The sequence below is a fragment of the Haemaphysalis longicornis genome, unplaced genomic scaffold (assembly GCF_048455015.1).
Source record: "Haemaphysalis longicornis isolate Haplotype H1 unplaced genomic scaffold, Haemaphysalis longicornis Haplotype H1 scaffold_2, whole genome shotgun sequence".
Taxonomy (NCBI): Eukaryota; Metazoa; Arthropoda; class Arachnida; order Ixodida; family Ixodidae; genus Haemaphysalis; species Haemaphysalis longicornis.
Window position 1 is genome coordinate 287,909,024 of NW_027526295.1, and position 15,596 is coordinate 287,924,619.

Consider the following 15,596-nt stretch of genomic DNA (forward strand, 5'->3'; position numbering starts at 1 on the left):
CATTTATTTGTTCAAAATACCCCTAGAGGCCTTCGTGGAGGGGCAGTTGGGGGGGGGGGGCTGGTGAACAACAACAAAAAAACTGCAGCTCAGTACAGTGAAATATTTGAACACTAAGGCAAAAGTGTGTTTTAACAAAATATATGTGGTAATTACTCCAGGATACAGTACAAATAAAAAATAAATGTGCGACAAATATAACTGAAAAGTGAAAAAAATTGGTCACCATCCCACCCTGCGAAAGTGGATATGCAGCAAAGCTCTTGTAAACCACTTGAAATGATGTTGGAGGAAGGTATGAAATTTTCTCGTCGTTTCGGCAGGCTTCTCAATTATGCTCAGCTACAGCCTACACCCGTTACAACGGACCCTCTGAATCCGGGAAAAAACGTCCGCTGTAGCCGAAGTATGCAGTATTCGACGGGGGAGGGGGAGGGGTGGGGGGGAGTTCTAAAGCAGGGGATATTGCATATGCATAGTTCATACACTTTGCCCTCGCGTGAACACTGTGCAGAGGTGCTGGAGGCGTGCAGAAAGAACAAAGAATCGCGTAAACACAGTTTCCAAAGCTTAGCACGGCGGCACTTTGAAAAGGCCTAGCGCATGCGGTCAAGTGTGTAAAGACGCATGATAAGCTGAGCAAATAAAGCAAGAATATAACTACGCGCAGTTACTAACCAGCCATAAAACATCAGCCGTGGCCATCAGAATTAGCTAGGCTCTTTTAAATCCCTTCACGACGACGCAGGTTTTCCCGAAACCGTTCGTCAAACTCATCGGATCGCTGCCTGACGTTCCCCCAAGGCAGCTTCCACATTTTTAACAATTTTAGTTTGGTCATTGAAACAACTGTTATGCAATAATCTGATGACAGACAGCTGTGAAATCAAAAGTTAGACCAGTTGGGCTGCGCACGGTTACCGGCAGATTGCACACAATGGATGGGAACCAACCCCCCTACTTGAGGCATTTCTTACCTTTTTCACCAAACGGAACGGGAACGATGCGTGCGTGGGAATAATAAAGACCGAACTCCACTGAACCCGAGTTTTTTATTACAAAAAAACTGACAAGGGCAGACTCGCCTCCAGGTGCACGACTTTAGAGATAGCCGTTTTCAATCTCACCGAAGTCGCGTTTATCAAGAGCGGCCTTGTTCTTGACGGTAGAGCAAACTGTCTGCTTAGGCAGGCCTGTACTTCTGGCGATGTCGGCCTGTTTTTACCCATGTTCGACAGCGTTAATTGCGCATAATTTATCCTACAGGGAAATCAGTTACCCTGCCGCTCATGCCGCTAGTCGCACAAAAAAAAAAAAGCCACTGGCACTGGCTTGGCTGCGCCAACGACCCGGCTGCCAGCAATGTTGCCAGACATAACAGTTTTCTTGCCAAAATAAACAAAAAAAGAGCATATCGGGTGCCGTCCCCGCGGCAGTCCGCTGTAAAAATTCACTCGAAACAATTTTTGCCTAAAATTTAGTCTGTTGTAGCCGATAGTCTGCTCTAGCCGGGTCTGTTATGAGCGGAGCGGACTCCATTTAAAATGCAGGGGGACCAGATAGACCAACAGAAATGGTCTGTTGTAATTGAAAGTCCGTTGTTGCCGGATCCGATGTAACGAGCGTAGACTGTAGTGCCGCTACATAAGGGTACAGAGTATCGTCGCTCTTTTTCCTATTGTTCCGTGCCGCCGCCATAATTATTGATAAGTTTGCATTAGGTGATATTTATGTACACTGCTACGGTTTATGGGTGCCGCCATTTTGTTGTTTATGCGATTTAGTCAGTCAACTCTGGTAGGCTTAGCTTGTCCTCCTGCTCTGCAGCTGCGCGCGACTGACGGTGTTCCGAATGGAAATAAAAGATCATGTGTGTAACAGCATTCCAGCAGCAGAAGTGTGTCCGAATATGCCGTGTTGCTGCACCTTTGGTAGAAGTTAACGGCAAGGCCGTAAATGTGGCAGTCTTGCAACGCTGATAAATGGCAAAGGGACCACTGTTGCCGACTTGCGTGTTTCAGTGGCGGTAATCTGATACCTTATCTAATGACACGACGCTCAGCTTCTCTGGTGACATATGCTGGGTCCTGCCTAGCCTGACACCTGTGCTCGGCATCTTGGGCAAGAACTGCTCTATTTAGTGACACTAGTACTGCCTAGCCTTCAAAAATAATCTGCAAATTGGATTGAAAATTGGATGCACAGAGTCTGTGCTGACACAATCTTGGATATTTGCCTGCAAATATTGCCTTTTACTGTCAGATTCAGTTGTCATAGCTGGTAATTGGGGTTGCAGCATTGTAATAAGCTGCTTATTTTGCCCTGTATTATTGTAAGCATCAGGGATGTGCATTCAGAATATTCCCTCTAAACCCGGCATCGTCGTCATCCATTGTGGTCACCACGCTCCTCGATCAAGCCAGCCACCCACTGTCACTATCATCTGTGGATAACCATCATCATTGTGCGCTCGGTCTCCTCGGAACGTTTGGAGTCAGAGATCTAGTAAACACGATTTTCGGGAACAACCCATCTTTCTCAATATTATAATTTAGATGTTGACAGCGGCGAGGCTGTTAATTGTTTCATATGACATGTTGCTGTAACCTACACTGTCATGAGTGGGTGCAACTGTGCCTTGCAAAGTTAGGATGCAAAATGCAGGCCTAAAACACCGCACCTGGGCCCTTTATTTTGGGCAGTTCGAGGTAATGTTTTCAATATGCAGCGCAGAGGAGTGCAAATGGGTGGTGGAATTGCCTGTGGTAGGGCCTGCACGTGGCTTGTGGGGGGTTTCCTCGACCTCTGGGCACCTGTGAAGGTCGTGTGCAGTCCCTTGGGGCGACGTCCTTGAGGGCTGTGTGCTGCTGCTCCCCGGCACCCGTGCTGAGCCTCGTGTGGCCGCTCCTCCTCCCCCGTGCAGGGCCCTGGTGGACAAGGCGAGCATCAAGCCCATCTCGACCAGCCTGAAGGTGATAGCGGCCAAGCGCACGACGGCCCTCAACAAGGCCCTGGACGAGCTGCGCAGGCACCAGCAGCTCCTCGACCGGAGGGCGGCCGCAGGCGGGGGCAGTGGCGGCCGTGCCGGGGAAGCCCCCACTGGGGCTCCCCGCAGGAGGGGCCGGCCCCCACGCGTGCGCATCCCGTCTCCTCCGCCCCCGCCTGCCTCCGGGGATGAAGAGCAGGAGGAGGAGGAGCAGGAGGATCAGGAGGAGGAGGAGGAGCAGGAGGAGGAGTCCTCTGAGGAAGAGGCGCCGTCCTCGTCATCACCGGCCAAAAGGCATCGGCTGAAGGTGGGCCCACGCATAAATGACACTGAATCCTAGCACTGTAGTCACAGCATAGTACCTGGTAGATTGTCGTTGTTTAAAACGTTAGGGTACTAGAACATCAATCATGCTTGCAAACTGCATAGCTTGTAACGAAGGCAGAAGAGGAAGAAAGCAGGACCGGCACGAACTCGCCGAACTGTCCATATCAACGTTGACCGCGGCTAAGTTGCTGAACCGAGGCAATGTTTTGGTGCACAGGGTGCAACTGCACACTACTGAGCTTCAACTAAATTTCCATATTAATTTGAAAATAGTTCAAACACAAATATAGGTGGGCCCCCTTATATAGTGCTCGTCAAGAAATAAAAATAATACTTTGAATATAGGTCGACCCAAATTTTTTTTCTTGAGAAGCAGAAAAATTTCAACATGACAAGCCTTTGTTTACAATTAGTACAAGCACTGTAGCCACTGTATTTCGCTGGCCACAAGCCTCATCATCAAAGGAGTCGAGGAAGCTGTCGTCCTGGGACGCTTCTGGCATTGTCGGGTGCTCCGCTGGCGTCGTCAGCATCCCAAATGATGACGTCCTCAGGGCCATCGAGTGCATTGGAAATGCAGCATTTCCTGGAGCCAGTGCGGATAATTCCTTCTGGTAGGTCGTCCCATGCATCTGCGACCCATGTAGCAACTTTATTGAAGGGAGCCTTCTTGCAGCGTCCCGTTAATGTCATGGTGGCATCTTCTCTGAAGGGTTTGTTCACGGCGACGTCTTAAGGTTGAAGTTGGGACGTTGTACCACCAGGTATCACGACCAGGTTCGTGTTGGTCTTTCGTATGGCCTCCTTGACACCCGGGCAGATGTGGCCCCTAAACAAATCAAGGACCAGGATGTTGGGAAGGCGCAAGTGTGCACCTGGTCGCCATATCCAAACCAGCTGAAACCATTCCTTGACCATTGCCTCATTCATGAATCCTTTCTCACTTGCACGAATGATCACTTTGTTTGAGGAATTCTCGTTCTTTGGGATTGTTTTCCGCCAAAACACTGTACAGCAGCAGCTTTCTTCCATTTATGGTGCAGAACAGCATTACAGTGAACCGCACGTGCTCGTGGCCTGTAGTCGGCAACCGCACGTCTTTGGACTCTTTTGCTGTAAAGTCGTGTGGCTCGGCATGTCCGAGTAGACCGGTTCTGATCAGAGTTCCGAATCTGGCCAAGCATGTAATCCTTCTCACACCAGAGCCTGATAACGTGCCACTGAAACTCCGTTAGCCCTTCCTCATATTCAGCTAGAGAACGTCGGCAGATGGTCGTTCTACAATGAAGGGACAATTCGTTGCATCGCATGAACTTGTGGACCCAGCCCTGACTTGCTATAAACGTGGTGTGGCCATTCCCATCTCGCTGCGCCGATTGCCGGGTTTTTGCCTGAATGTCCTCGCAGGACACCTTGAAGGCCTTTCATGCATTCTTCTTCCACATGAAGCCTCGGTTCCTTTTCAAGTGCGTCATGCCTCCCAGTAGCTGGGCTGAGAAAAGCACAATGCCGCCCGTTGCACGCAAAACGTTGGTCCCGCTGCTTTCTCCAACCCCTGATCATGACTACGGGTGTCTTGTTTATCAATCTGCAGCGAGAACAGCACTAAAGATGTTAGACCCTGTCTACCATCTTGGCCTTCGTCTGGCTACAGGTGCTTTCCGAACAAGCCCTGTTTTAAGCCTGTATGTGGAAGCCAATCAGTGGTTTCTTAAGACACAGTGGAAGTACACTGGGTTGAATTATGCTCTAAAGTGACATCCTTGACCGGACACCCGAACAGCACTCTAGGTAACCAGGCTATCAAGCTTTTTTAAAGCGACCTGCCATGGCTGAGCCATTGCTTCTGTCGGTGAGGGCACTGGCCACAGGCCTGGGAATATCCTTCACTGACGCTCAGAAAACCAGCTTTGCTGACTTTGTCCCTCCATGGGATCTCTGCCCTATCTCTTGTGATCTCTCTTTTATGAAGATTGACAAAAGAACCGCTCCAAAGGAATTAATTACCGTATTTACCCGATTCTAACGCGCACCCGATTTTCCTGGCAAAAAAACCAAAAAAGCTTGCACCTCCGATTGTAATGTGCACGGGACTTTGTGACCCAGAAAGACGAATGAGAGAGAAACAGGCGATTTATTTCCCGAATTAATCACGCTCATCTCACTCCTCGTCGCTCTCCGCTGACCACAACATCTCGTCCTCGGTGCCTTCAAGCGCGTTCGCGATGCCACACTTCTGAACGAACGTTCAACCATGGTCGATGAGATCGTGGCCCACGCCTCGCACGCCCATCTCGAGAGCTTCTCTAGAGGTGCACGCTTCAGCCGACCGCTCGTTTTGAACGCGTGGGAGCCGCTGCTGCCATTGCTGTTATTAAGCGCGCAAGTGAAACGATTTGACGATTTGTGTGAACGCCGATAGAAAAGCCTAGGCGCCTAGGCTTGCTGCGTCCGAAAAATTGTTGCTAAAAAAAAAAAGCTTTGGCGCCATCTTGAGATGGCGATGGCGATGGGTGGGACGAAATTTCCGCTGTTTCGGCAGTTTTGGTTTTGTATCCGATTCTAACGCGCATGCGATTTTTCGGCCTTTTTTTTCGAAAAAAAAGTGCGCGTTAGAATCGCGTAAATACGGTATGCAGCATTTTTTGCTTTTGCAGAACAAGTACAGAGCATCTGAGTTCTACACAGATGCAGTTGCAGTATCATGTGTTGCACATGGTCCAGCCTTTTCCACGTCAAAGACTATGCCTAAAGCCACATCCATATTCACTGCTGAAACACACGGCCTTGTAATGGCTGTAGAATATATTCAGAACAATGTCCAAAAGTCCGGGATATTCACTGATTCTCAAAGTGCAGTGCAGGCTTTAGCGTCAGGAAAGTTACAAAAAAATCCAGTCTTTAATCAATTGCTAAAACTGCTGGGCTCAACCCACAAACAAAAACTTGAAATCGCAGTCTGTTGGGTCCCAGGTCACTGCGGCATAGCCGGAAACGAGCAAGCAGACAGGAATGCTGTAACTGCAGCTCTTCGGAGCGACCTGGATATTCAAAGTATTTACAACTTATTAAACTTTGGTGTTCGAAATGGGAATTCGAAATGGTTCCTTGCCATTGGTGCCACCAAGTTTAATGAGCTGTAAAATTAATTCCAAGCAGTGCATCAAGAAACCGATTCTCTTATTGCACTCACCAGGTTTGATAATACAGTTGAACCCCTTTATAAGAGACACGTACCGGGGAGCAGTTTCTGTCTCTTATATGAGATGTCTCTTATAAGCAGGGAATCATGTTTTCACTTACTAATCAGACCCTAGTTCAATGTGGGCACCGTATGACTAAAATAGGCTCAAAAGAAAGCAAAAAGATTCATTCTAATTTATGTTCGGCCCCCAGAATTTATGAAACAGTTCTGAATATTGTTTGCTTCATGACTGTATTTACACTGTATTTTACAACCGATTCTGCAAGCTTTTTTTTCTTTCCTCGTTTGTGGAAGATGAGTCGTACATGTTGAGTTCACAAGCCTGATGAATAGGCAGAGCGCACAGCTTCTGCTGTGTGCTCAGGCTATTCATTATGCTTGCAGGACTCAACATCTGCGATGCTTCTTGATTGGGAGCTATGCGAGTGGGAGAACCGTCATGTGCGATCGCGCTCCATCCAATGGATGGCAGTAAGCTTCAACCACTTCTGTCAGTTGCATTTCCATTGGCAGGGCTTCTCATCGTCATTTCATAGCTGACTGAACCACTGCGTGTTTGCTGAAGTTATAATAAATAGCGATTGCAGGCGTCTGTCGTCCACCTGTGCTTCCAGGATGGAAGCAACTGCAATTAGTGACTGGTGGCACTGCGTCTGAAGTTAAAATGTCTGTTACAAGCGAGATTATTGATTAAAGTTCAAGGATGACTTGTCCCTTATAACCAATCTTCTACATCCGATGTCTGTTATAAAAGAGGTCGATTTAATGGGAAAGATAGGGCAGCCAACCATGTGGGTCAATAGTGTCTCTTATACCCATTTGTCTCTTACATCAGTGTCTCTTATAACGAGGTTCAGCTGTATTGGAAAATATAAATGTTACTGTTTTATGATCAACACTGTTCTGTTTATTGTTCCTCCAAAAATGACAAATTATCTCTAATTATCTTGGCAGCTAATTGACTTACTCAAAAAACAATGCAATATTTGAAATGGTTGGAAAAAAACAGTAAGGCACTGACAAGTTTCACAGAGTTTACTGAACAATTAAAGATTAAGAGCAGTGTCCCCCCATAAACTCTTGCTAATTCAAAGTCTGGCAGGCCCTTTTAGCCTTCATCTCTTTCTCGTACGCAGTTCTCATCGCTTCGCTCTACAACTGCACCCGATAGTGACTGTTGAACTTGTACACATTGGAGTTGGGTGTGTAGGTTCCAACTTCAGGGATGAGAAACAGGCATGTGAAAAAAGCCCTGTTTATTTAAAAAATGATCGTTAAGTAATGGGTCTCTGTACGGTTTTTCTGCTCCCGAAGACCTGTGCTTTCTTTCTTAAAAGGGTTGTGAAGATAAAATGTGTTTGATATTGCTTAGTTTTATCCGGTTTAGCGACCTTTTAATAACCTAAACCCGCAGTACTTTAGCCATTCATTGCTTCTGGAAATCAGGAGACGTCTTTGAAGTGCTTGTTTTTAGGCACGTCTCACGTGGCCATGCGATACCAACGGCCAGCAGTGATATGAGAACATGACTGTTAAGGGGTGAAACACCCTTTGTGTATAGTATTCTGTGGAGCTGTAAACATGATATTTTAAAAATGATACATCCTTTACTTGTTGCCATAAACAGTTTTTATCCACTCTGCCGGCGTGCGCTCGCCTAGTTGTCTAGCAACCATTGTGGGACAACAGAAAGACATCATAGCAATACTATGGTGGCTAGAGGTGGGAAGTGTGACGGGCAGCAGTCGGCTGGGCGCACAGGGGAGCGATGAAATTCGGAGCGGAGTTGTAGATGGTGCTACTTGACACTGGTGTGCCGTTGTAGCGGCTTCTGAAGAGAGCGGCGCAGAGCCGCTGGCACACGCGTCGCGCACACTTTGCGTTGAAACGGAGGAAAACGTTTGAGTGATAAAAAGACAGTGGTTGAGAGTCAATTTTTTTTTTAATTTGTGCTGAAGGACGTGTGATGCGCGGTGCAAACATCACGAGCTGTTTGCAGCTCAGAGCTGCATAAATACGATTAACTAAACTTATTTTAGTGAGGAGAGAAAAAAAACCTATGCGTGATTCGCTAGCTAGCGAACGGCAAGAGAAGCTTAATGTGACAATCTAAAAAAAAGGAGAAAGAGTCTTAATGCAGGCTTGTTGGTGCATACTTAAATACCGAAAACAGCGTGCGGTCTCGTCTCGCCTTTCTTTGTCCCGTCGTAGCGCTGTTTTCGATCTTTGATGAAGAGTGTATTTTACACCCGGACGCGTAGCGGAATTTTCAGACGCTGGGTGCGTTGGCATTCACGAAAAGGCGTGATGCTAAGTTTACGCAAGCAAATGGGGGAAGCGAACACGAACAACTCGGAACGCGGATTTTCAACTTAGCCCTTCACCCGTCCTGCGTATGGTCGGTGGCCACACACATAAAAAATTAAAAACATACGAACAAGCAAAAAACTACGTTGGGGACACACGCAATAAATCGCAGCAACTCTTTGTCGTTCTGTTCACTTCAGCGTTCACCAGCACGGTATGCCTTTAACAGAAGCTTTAGTATTGTAAAAGAAGGGGTTCATGTTAGTGCGTTGGCGAACCTAACATGCAGCAAATATTTTCCAATACAGTAGCTTTTACAGCGCGGAATCACAAGGTCAGAGGAAATATATATAGCACAGCAATCCACATGCGCAAAATGTTCACTGGAGCGCACATGAGCTTTTTATTTCATAGAACACCTATCATATTTACAGATAAGACAAGGAGAAGAAGCAGTATAGCAGCGGACTCTACTTGACCCTCCTTAACTTTAAATGCTTCTGGCGCTCCCTTTGAAGAGCCTTGTTCTTGTTCAATGAATTTGTATACATGCAGCCTACCACAATTTTCGCAGCAAGTTCTTTGCGATGAAGCTCGCCCCCTACTTGGCGGAGTGTTACACTGCTCAAAAACTGCATAAAGTCGTGCACACTGAATGCGTGAAGTTTCTCTGTTGAGAAGAACAACGTAAATGCATCCTCTAACACCATTACAATTGTGGCCAACGCATCGCCAGGGTACAAAAAGCCTACCCTCTCAAACTGTAGCGTGCACACACTATCCGCAAGGCATTCAGTTGCTGCTCTGATGACTGTCAGGCCAGAAGCACACTACTGGCAAGAAATTTTACCACAACTTTCTCGTTACATATCCTGCACGTTCGGTAACCGCTTCACCCAGGCAAAAAAACATAATTCGCGCTTTCGACGCCATCAGTGCACGCAACGTTACCTATTACATCGCACATGAATTGCACCATATCACGCACTGCACACCTCTGGCACAGTGGCACATGAGCTACGCTTTTGAGCTTCAACGTGACGGCGATCGACGTACACAGCGGGGCTTACTACGCGGGCGAGTGGGCAGGCGCGCCGGTGGGCTCGCCGGCGAGCACACCAGCGGTGTTTCAGCACCCCTAGCAGCGGCGGAAAATTTTATCGCACATCGCGCCTCTCCTTTCCACGGCGCGGATACGTCGCCCGTCACACTTCCCCCCTCTAGCCACCATAGCAATACTCATACCTGCTGGCTGTTTCCACATAGTATTCCTGGTGAAGTTTACTTTCTTTTACCAAGTTTTCTTTTGGATCTTACCTTTTTCATACGAAATGGCACAAAGCCGCTCGAGGAAAAAAGGGTTGGCGGGGAGGGTACTCCGCACGTGATTTTAATTTGTGGCCGCCGGGCTAGTTGCATGTGAGTGAGATACTTTAGCCACTCGACCATAGACGTAAAGAGCGCGGGCAGCCAATTAAAGGCGGCATAAAAGCCGGCTCATATTTGTAGTCCAGCTCTCCGCTCTGTTTTCATACATTCTAATCCACCCAGAGCTTTAACCGCCAGCTTGGTGTTGAACGCTTCTGCAGTAACTGATAGGCGAGCATATCCAGCTGACAAAACAACATTAACAACATTTTTTATTGCAGGAAAGCAATCAAACAGTGTGATGGTGCAACTTGGCAGCACTTCTTGCTCGTTATTTTTATGACTGAAGAATAAAATACTGGTTTGTTTTAATTTCCAACTACTAGAAGTTCCTTCCATAAACGTGTTAATGCAGTAAATTGCCATTTTCAGCTGTTGGTCATCTATCTGGTCAAGTAAGGAAGCTCTAGGTAGAGGCTATGTCAGACGGACACATCTGAGGCATGTGAGACAGACGTTGGCAAGTTTGGGCATGAATATCGACCAGCAGAAAGACTGTTCGACTAGAATGAAATAGCATAAAAAGTCTACAGATGCCCAGTTTACGTTAAGTGTGATTACTTGGGCCTGCGCCACTGCCCCGGGTATGCAAAAGTTGTTGACTGAGTTCTGCCATATTGATCAGTCCTATCAGAGGTCAGACATCTCTCGTTCAGTTGTGGGCATATTTAATCGTGCGCCGATGCTGTAGCCAGCATTAATAGATTTCCTTGTATGTAGTAACGTTGGTGGTAGCTGTGTCTGGCCCTTCGTGAACCCACCCTACGCCGATATGTTGAGCAGATGGGAGGAAGCTATGATTCGCTGTTTAACTTCTTAACATACCACATCAGGACTTGAGGAGGAAAGCTCCGGTGAAACCGTAACTGAATATTTTAACCCATTTGCAGATATCGTGCTACAAAACAGCTATGCAAAGTTTGTATATCAGTGGTCCACAGTTTTAAATACTCACACATGTTTTTTTGAATTTCTTCACGACCCCTTTAAACCAAACTATATCTCCCTCCGGCTTTAAGACATTTGGCTTAAAAAGGCCACCAGAAGGCTGCTCTAGAAGAAGGGGGAGGCCATTCACTTGAGTTAAGGACAAAATAAAGAAATTCAGAGGCAACGAATGGACTCGGGCCTTGCAGGACCGGAACGGGTGGAGGTCAGCGGGAGAGGCCTCTGTCCTGCAGCGGACCTATGTTGGCTGTTTTTGATGATGGTGCTGACATCTCCCTCTCTCCACAAAAAAGAACCCTACCCTTTTCTGTGTGGACATTTTGTCACGCTTTTTTCTCTTTCCAGGACGAATCGTCATCCGAGGACCACAATGTGGTGTCGTCATCCTGCCAAGAGTCCCCCAGTAGCCGGGTTTCCACATCAACACAGACGCAAAGGAAGGTCTGTTTTCTGGCTTCATTTATGGTCGAAGGATAAACAAACAGCATTGCATGCAGACGCACAATACAGAGAAGAGGCAGAGTTGCTGTGGGATAAAATGGTGCACTAACCGTATTTGCTCGCATAATGAACCAGCTTTTTCCCCCTGAAAATTCGGCGTGAATTTTGGGTAGGGGTGTGTGAATATAAAATATTTTGAATAGGAATTGAATATGAATATCTAGCTTCGAATATTGAATAATTAGAAGCTTTTTTTTACTTCACCACATTCCACAAACCACTTCAACATATTTCACAGACATTACAGCTTGTCATGCAGGAAAATTAGTTGTTCCATGTTGCCAGGAAATGGGTGCTCTTTATTTATTGACACCACTTTGCCTGCCACAGAGAAGGCCCTTTCACTTGGCAATGAAGCAGCTGGTATTGCCAGGCATGTGAGGCAGAGCTTCGCAAGACTGGGGTACCCAAAGAAGTCTGCCACCAGCTGCATGGATCGCTTTCCCTGTTCAGCAGTGCCCCCTCTGAATATGCAATAACCTCCCATTCCGATGATGAGAGGGTTTTGTTTCCCACTTGGCTATTTGCTGGGTCATCAAAAGCCCCCCAAACGTCGCAAAAATACTGCGCAGACAGTTCTGGCTTTCCGGCTTATGAGGAGTGGATCAGCTGTGGCATTTGCGCTGTTGAGCGCCTAACTTCTTTATGTGCGCCATCCTGCGTCGAACCGCCCCTATTGTGCCACAATCATTTATCAGCGCCGCCCTGCACTGCAGAGCCCAAATTGTACGGCGATATACGGCTGCCTTGATGCCCTGTGCCCGAAAACTTGGCTGATACAGTGTTTTCGGTATCCATGTGGTTATGGATTCGTTTTCATGAAAGCTATGAGTGGCTATGGAAGTGGGGTTTTGCTTAGCTGTGAGGCCACAGGCACTACGCGGCTTCTCCACATTCACTTTGGATTTATTTGTGCCGCATTTGCACAGTTTTGTTTGCCAGTGCCGGTCGATGGGCCACAATAAATGGAAAATGACCAAAAAGGGAGTGAAGTGCTTTTGTAACGCAACGTAGCTAGAAAGCGGAATAATATTCGCATGAAAGGTTCTTATTGGAGGTGACCTTCAGCGTAGTTAACAGTTTTTGACGAGCATAGCTGCATGTGTTGAGCAAACAGGGTCTTGGAAGCTTTGCCCCCGCTTGTTAATTTGGTTCGCCTTTGTTGTGAGGTAATTACTCATTTTCGCCTGTGAACTGTGGGGTTAGCTTTGCTCATGTGGAGGGTGGTCCAGCATTAAAGGGACACTGAAGTGATATGTAAACATTGCGGGATTACTAGCGCAAATTGTAGTCCGGAGTCCCCAGGCCATGTTTCGACCACTCTAGGCGCGTTTACGCGATTTTATTTAGTAGAAAAACTAATTCGAAAACGCTGTCCTCCTCTCTTTACGCTCGCCCATTTTCTGTGGCGTTTTCGTGTGACGTCAGGAGGGGATGAGCTGGCAATTGGCTGCGCCACGGCTGCGCTACTGCACGGCTCCCCGGCCGACAGAGTCAGTCGGCCCAGCGTTTCGTCCGCCGGCCGCCGGAGGGTCGTCGCAATCAAGGAGGTTAAAAAAAAATTGCTTGGTCCCAATTCGTTCGCTTAGTTGAAACGAAGCCAGGACACGTTTGTGAATGGAAGAATGTGCCTTTCTTTACTTGGTTTGTTTGTACACTGTATCTAGCTCCAAGTCAAGGTCGCTTCACACAAGCGCTGCACATGCGACGCTTCGCTGACTGGTACGCCAGTAGGAAAATATAAGGCCTCTTGAAGGCGGGAGAAGAGTCAGCGAAGTCAATATAGGTACTAAGGAAATAAAATCAACTGATATTTTTACCGTACAGCGTAAAACTAGGGCGCGGGAAGCACTTTTTTGCGGTGGGCGAACAAGCACAGCGGTCAGCAGCACGACTACGCATCTGCGAACGCTTTTCCGTCTACGAAATGCAATTGCTAGACGTGAGCTACTGTGGAAACTCGGGCGACGCTTACTGCACGATCACAGTACAACAAATAGTCACCTAAGCGGCTTGAAATGCGAAAACTAAATAAAAGTGTAAACAGGTTGTACAATATATACCCTATATTAGCAAGGCATTGGCGTCCCGCTCCGTGGCCTAGCGGTCTGGGGCGTTAGGAATTCACCGCAAATATTTTGCGAGTCACGAGTTCGAATCCCCGCGGGTACGTGCTCTTTTTTTTTTGTAAGTTAACTTTTTTGTTTTCCGCCGATGTTTTCTATATTGAGTCCACATTTTTTGGGGCCGCAACGTTCATGGCTACACGAACTAGTTCACAAAACGCGCGCAGGCTGGCACTGGCGCGCTAGCGAGTTCTCGTTGGCGTGCTGTTGCCATAAGCACCGACTGCTTGCAGGCAGTGGGCACAGGCCAGAATGAACAGACCCTTGGCCTGGTGCGAACACGCTTTTTACGATACAGGCATGAGGGAGGCAAGCTCCAAATATGGGGGAAAAGCGCATGACATTTGGGCGTCTGCGGGTACGCGGAGGGCGTTCATGCACTGCGTAGGTCTCGGCTAGTGAATGCTATGACTACAAGCCGTCCTGGGAGGCTTATCTTGTGCATTTTACAGCCGACAACATGGCAGAAGCGCGGTACGATGATTACTGAGATATTGAGAATGCCCATCCAACAAAGCCATTGGTTATGTTTTACAGAACCGAAACCGAAACCGAAACTTGTGTGATTGCTAACCTTGGGCATCGTCCAATCACGGCGCCCCTCCTCTCAACGTCACAGCCTTAGTTGGTGCGGCCGCCGCAAACCGCGCATGGTAGTTTTTCTTCTTTCGCGCTTTGTAAAATAATTACCGATTTGTCAACCGGATAAACGATGAAAAGTGTGCTAATTTGAGCCAGTCTACGCAGTGCAAGCAAAAACGGGAGCTTGACAAATTCACTTCAGTGTCCCTTTAATGATGCCTTCTAACACACTGTTGTTACGCAGTATACGGTGTACGTTCGTCGACAGTCGCAACCCTGTAATGAGCAAAGACAAAGCTATGTTTCTGCATCCCACGCAATGTAACCGCTGTTCGATAGAAAAAATCTGAGCAAACGCCTTGTTTTTATGGAATGCCACCATGAGTTTGCTGAACACTGCCATCTATGCTACAGAACGGCTTTTGTTTTGGCATAGGTACTATAGGAGGAGGGCAGAATCGCGATAGGGGGTGCCAACGAGTGCATGAATGTGGCTATCGCCGACAGCCCAATTTCGAGAAGCATCTTCAGATATGTACTCGGCAGTGTGTGTGGCATAGCGCTGTTGGTGATTTAACAGGTTACAACAGAAACGTGGAGTTCGCTGCCACCTCCTTGTGGATGACCGCCAAGTGCACTGCACTGTGTGCGTGTTGCTTGCAGTGACAAAGGCAGCTCGGCGCATCCACGCACACGGTCGCGAGCCAAGCGGGTGCGAGCAATTCTCCCACGGCAAACGTGCTGGTACAGTACACACAGCAAGCGCCCCAGAAGTGACGGTGTGAGCTTTGTAGGCGACGCACTGCGCAAAACTAGCCAGCGATTGGAGGCTTTGAGCACACACTCTGGAAAACCATGGCAAACTCGCAAATGTCCCAGGGCAAGCCTAAATGTTGTCGTGCCAGAAACGTCTGCACCAGTCGTGTGTCTGGCCATGGCTAGTGTCTGGTGGCGTCTCTATGTAGTGTAGCCAGACGCTGCTCAGGTGTGGAAGAGCTGCTATTTGTTATGCAATTACGTTCGGGCTGGTCATTGATACTGGCACTTGGAGTACAAGTGAAGATATTGTTGGCTGTTTTTATTTCGTTCTCTTTTGTTTTCTTCTTTCTTTCATTGCTTGATCTTTATAAATACTTTATGCACTCAAATGAACCTGTTTTGCAGGCTTGCACAAATACACCACTCC

General features: G+C 47.6%; 1 protein-coding gene across 1 annotated transcript in view; it reads left to right on the forward strand.

Moving 5' to 3' along the window:
* LOC144168665 (uncharacterized) overlaps positions 1 to 15,596 on the forward strand; it is a 42,303-nt gene that overhangs the window by 8,757 nt on the left and 17,950 nt on the right. Inside the window, exons 2-3 of the mRNA XM_077697608.1 lie at positions 2,822 to 3,293; positions 11,547 to 11,642. Coding sequence (XP_077553734.1) covers positions 2,822 to 3,293; positions 11,547 to 11,642 — 568 coding nt within the window. The remainder of the gene's footprint in view (positions 1 to 2,821; positions 3,294 to 11,546; positions 11,643 to 15,596) is intronic.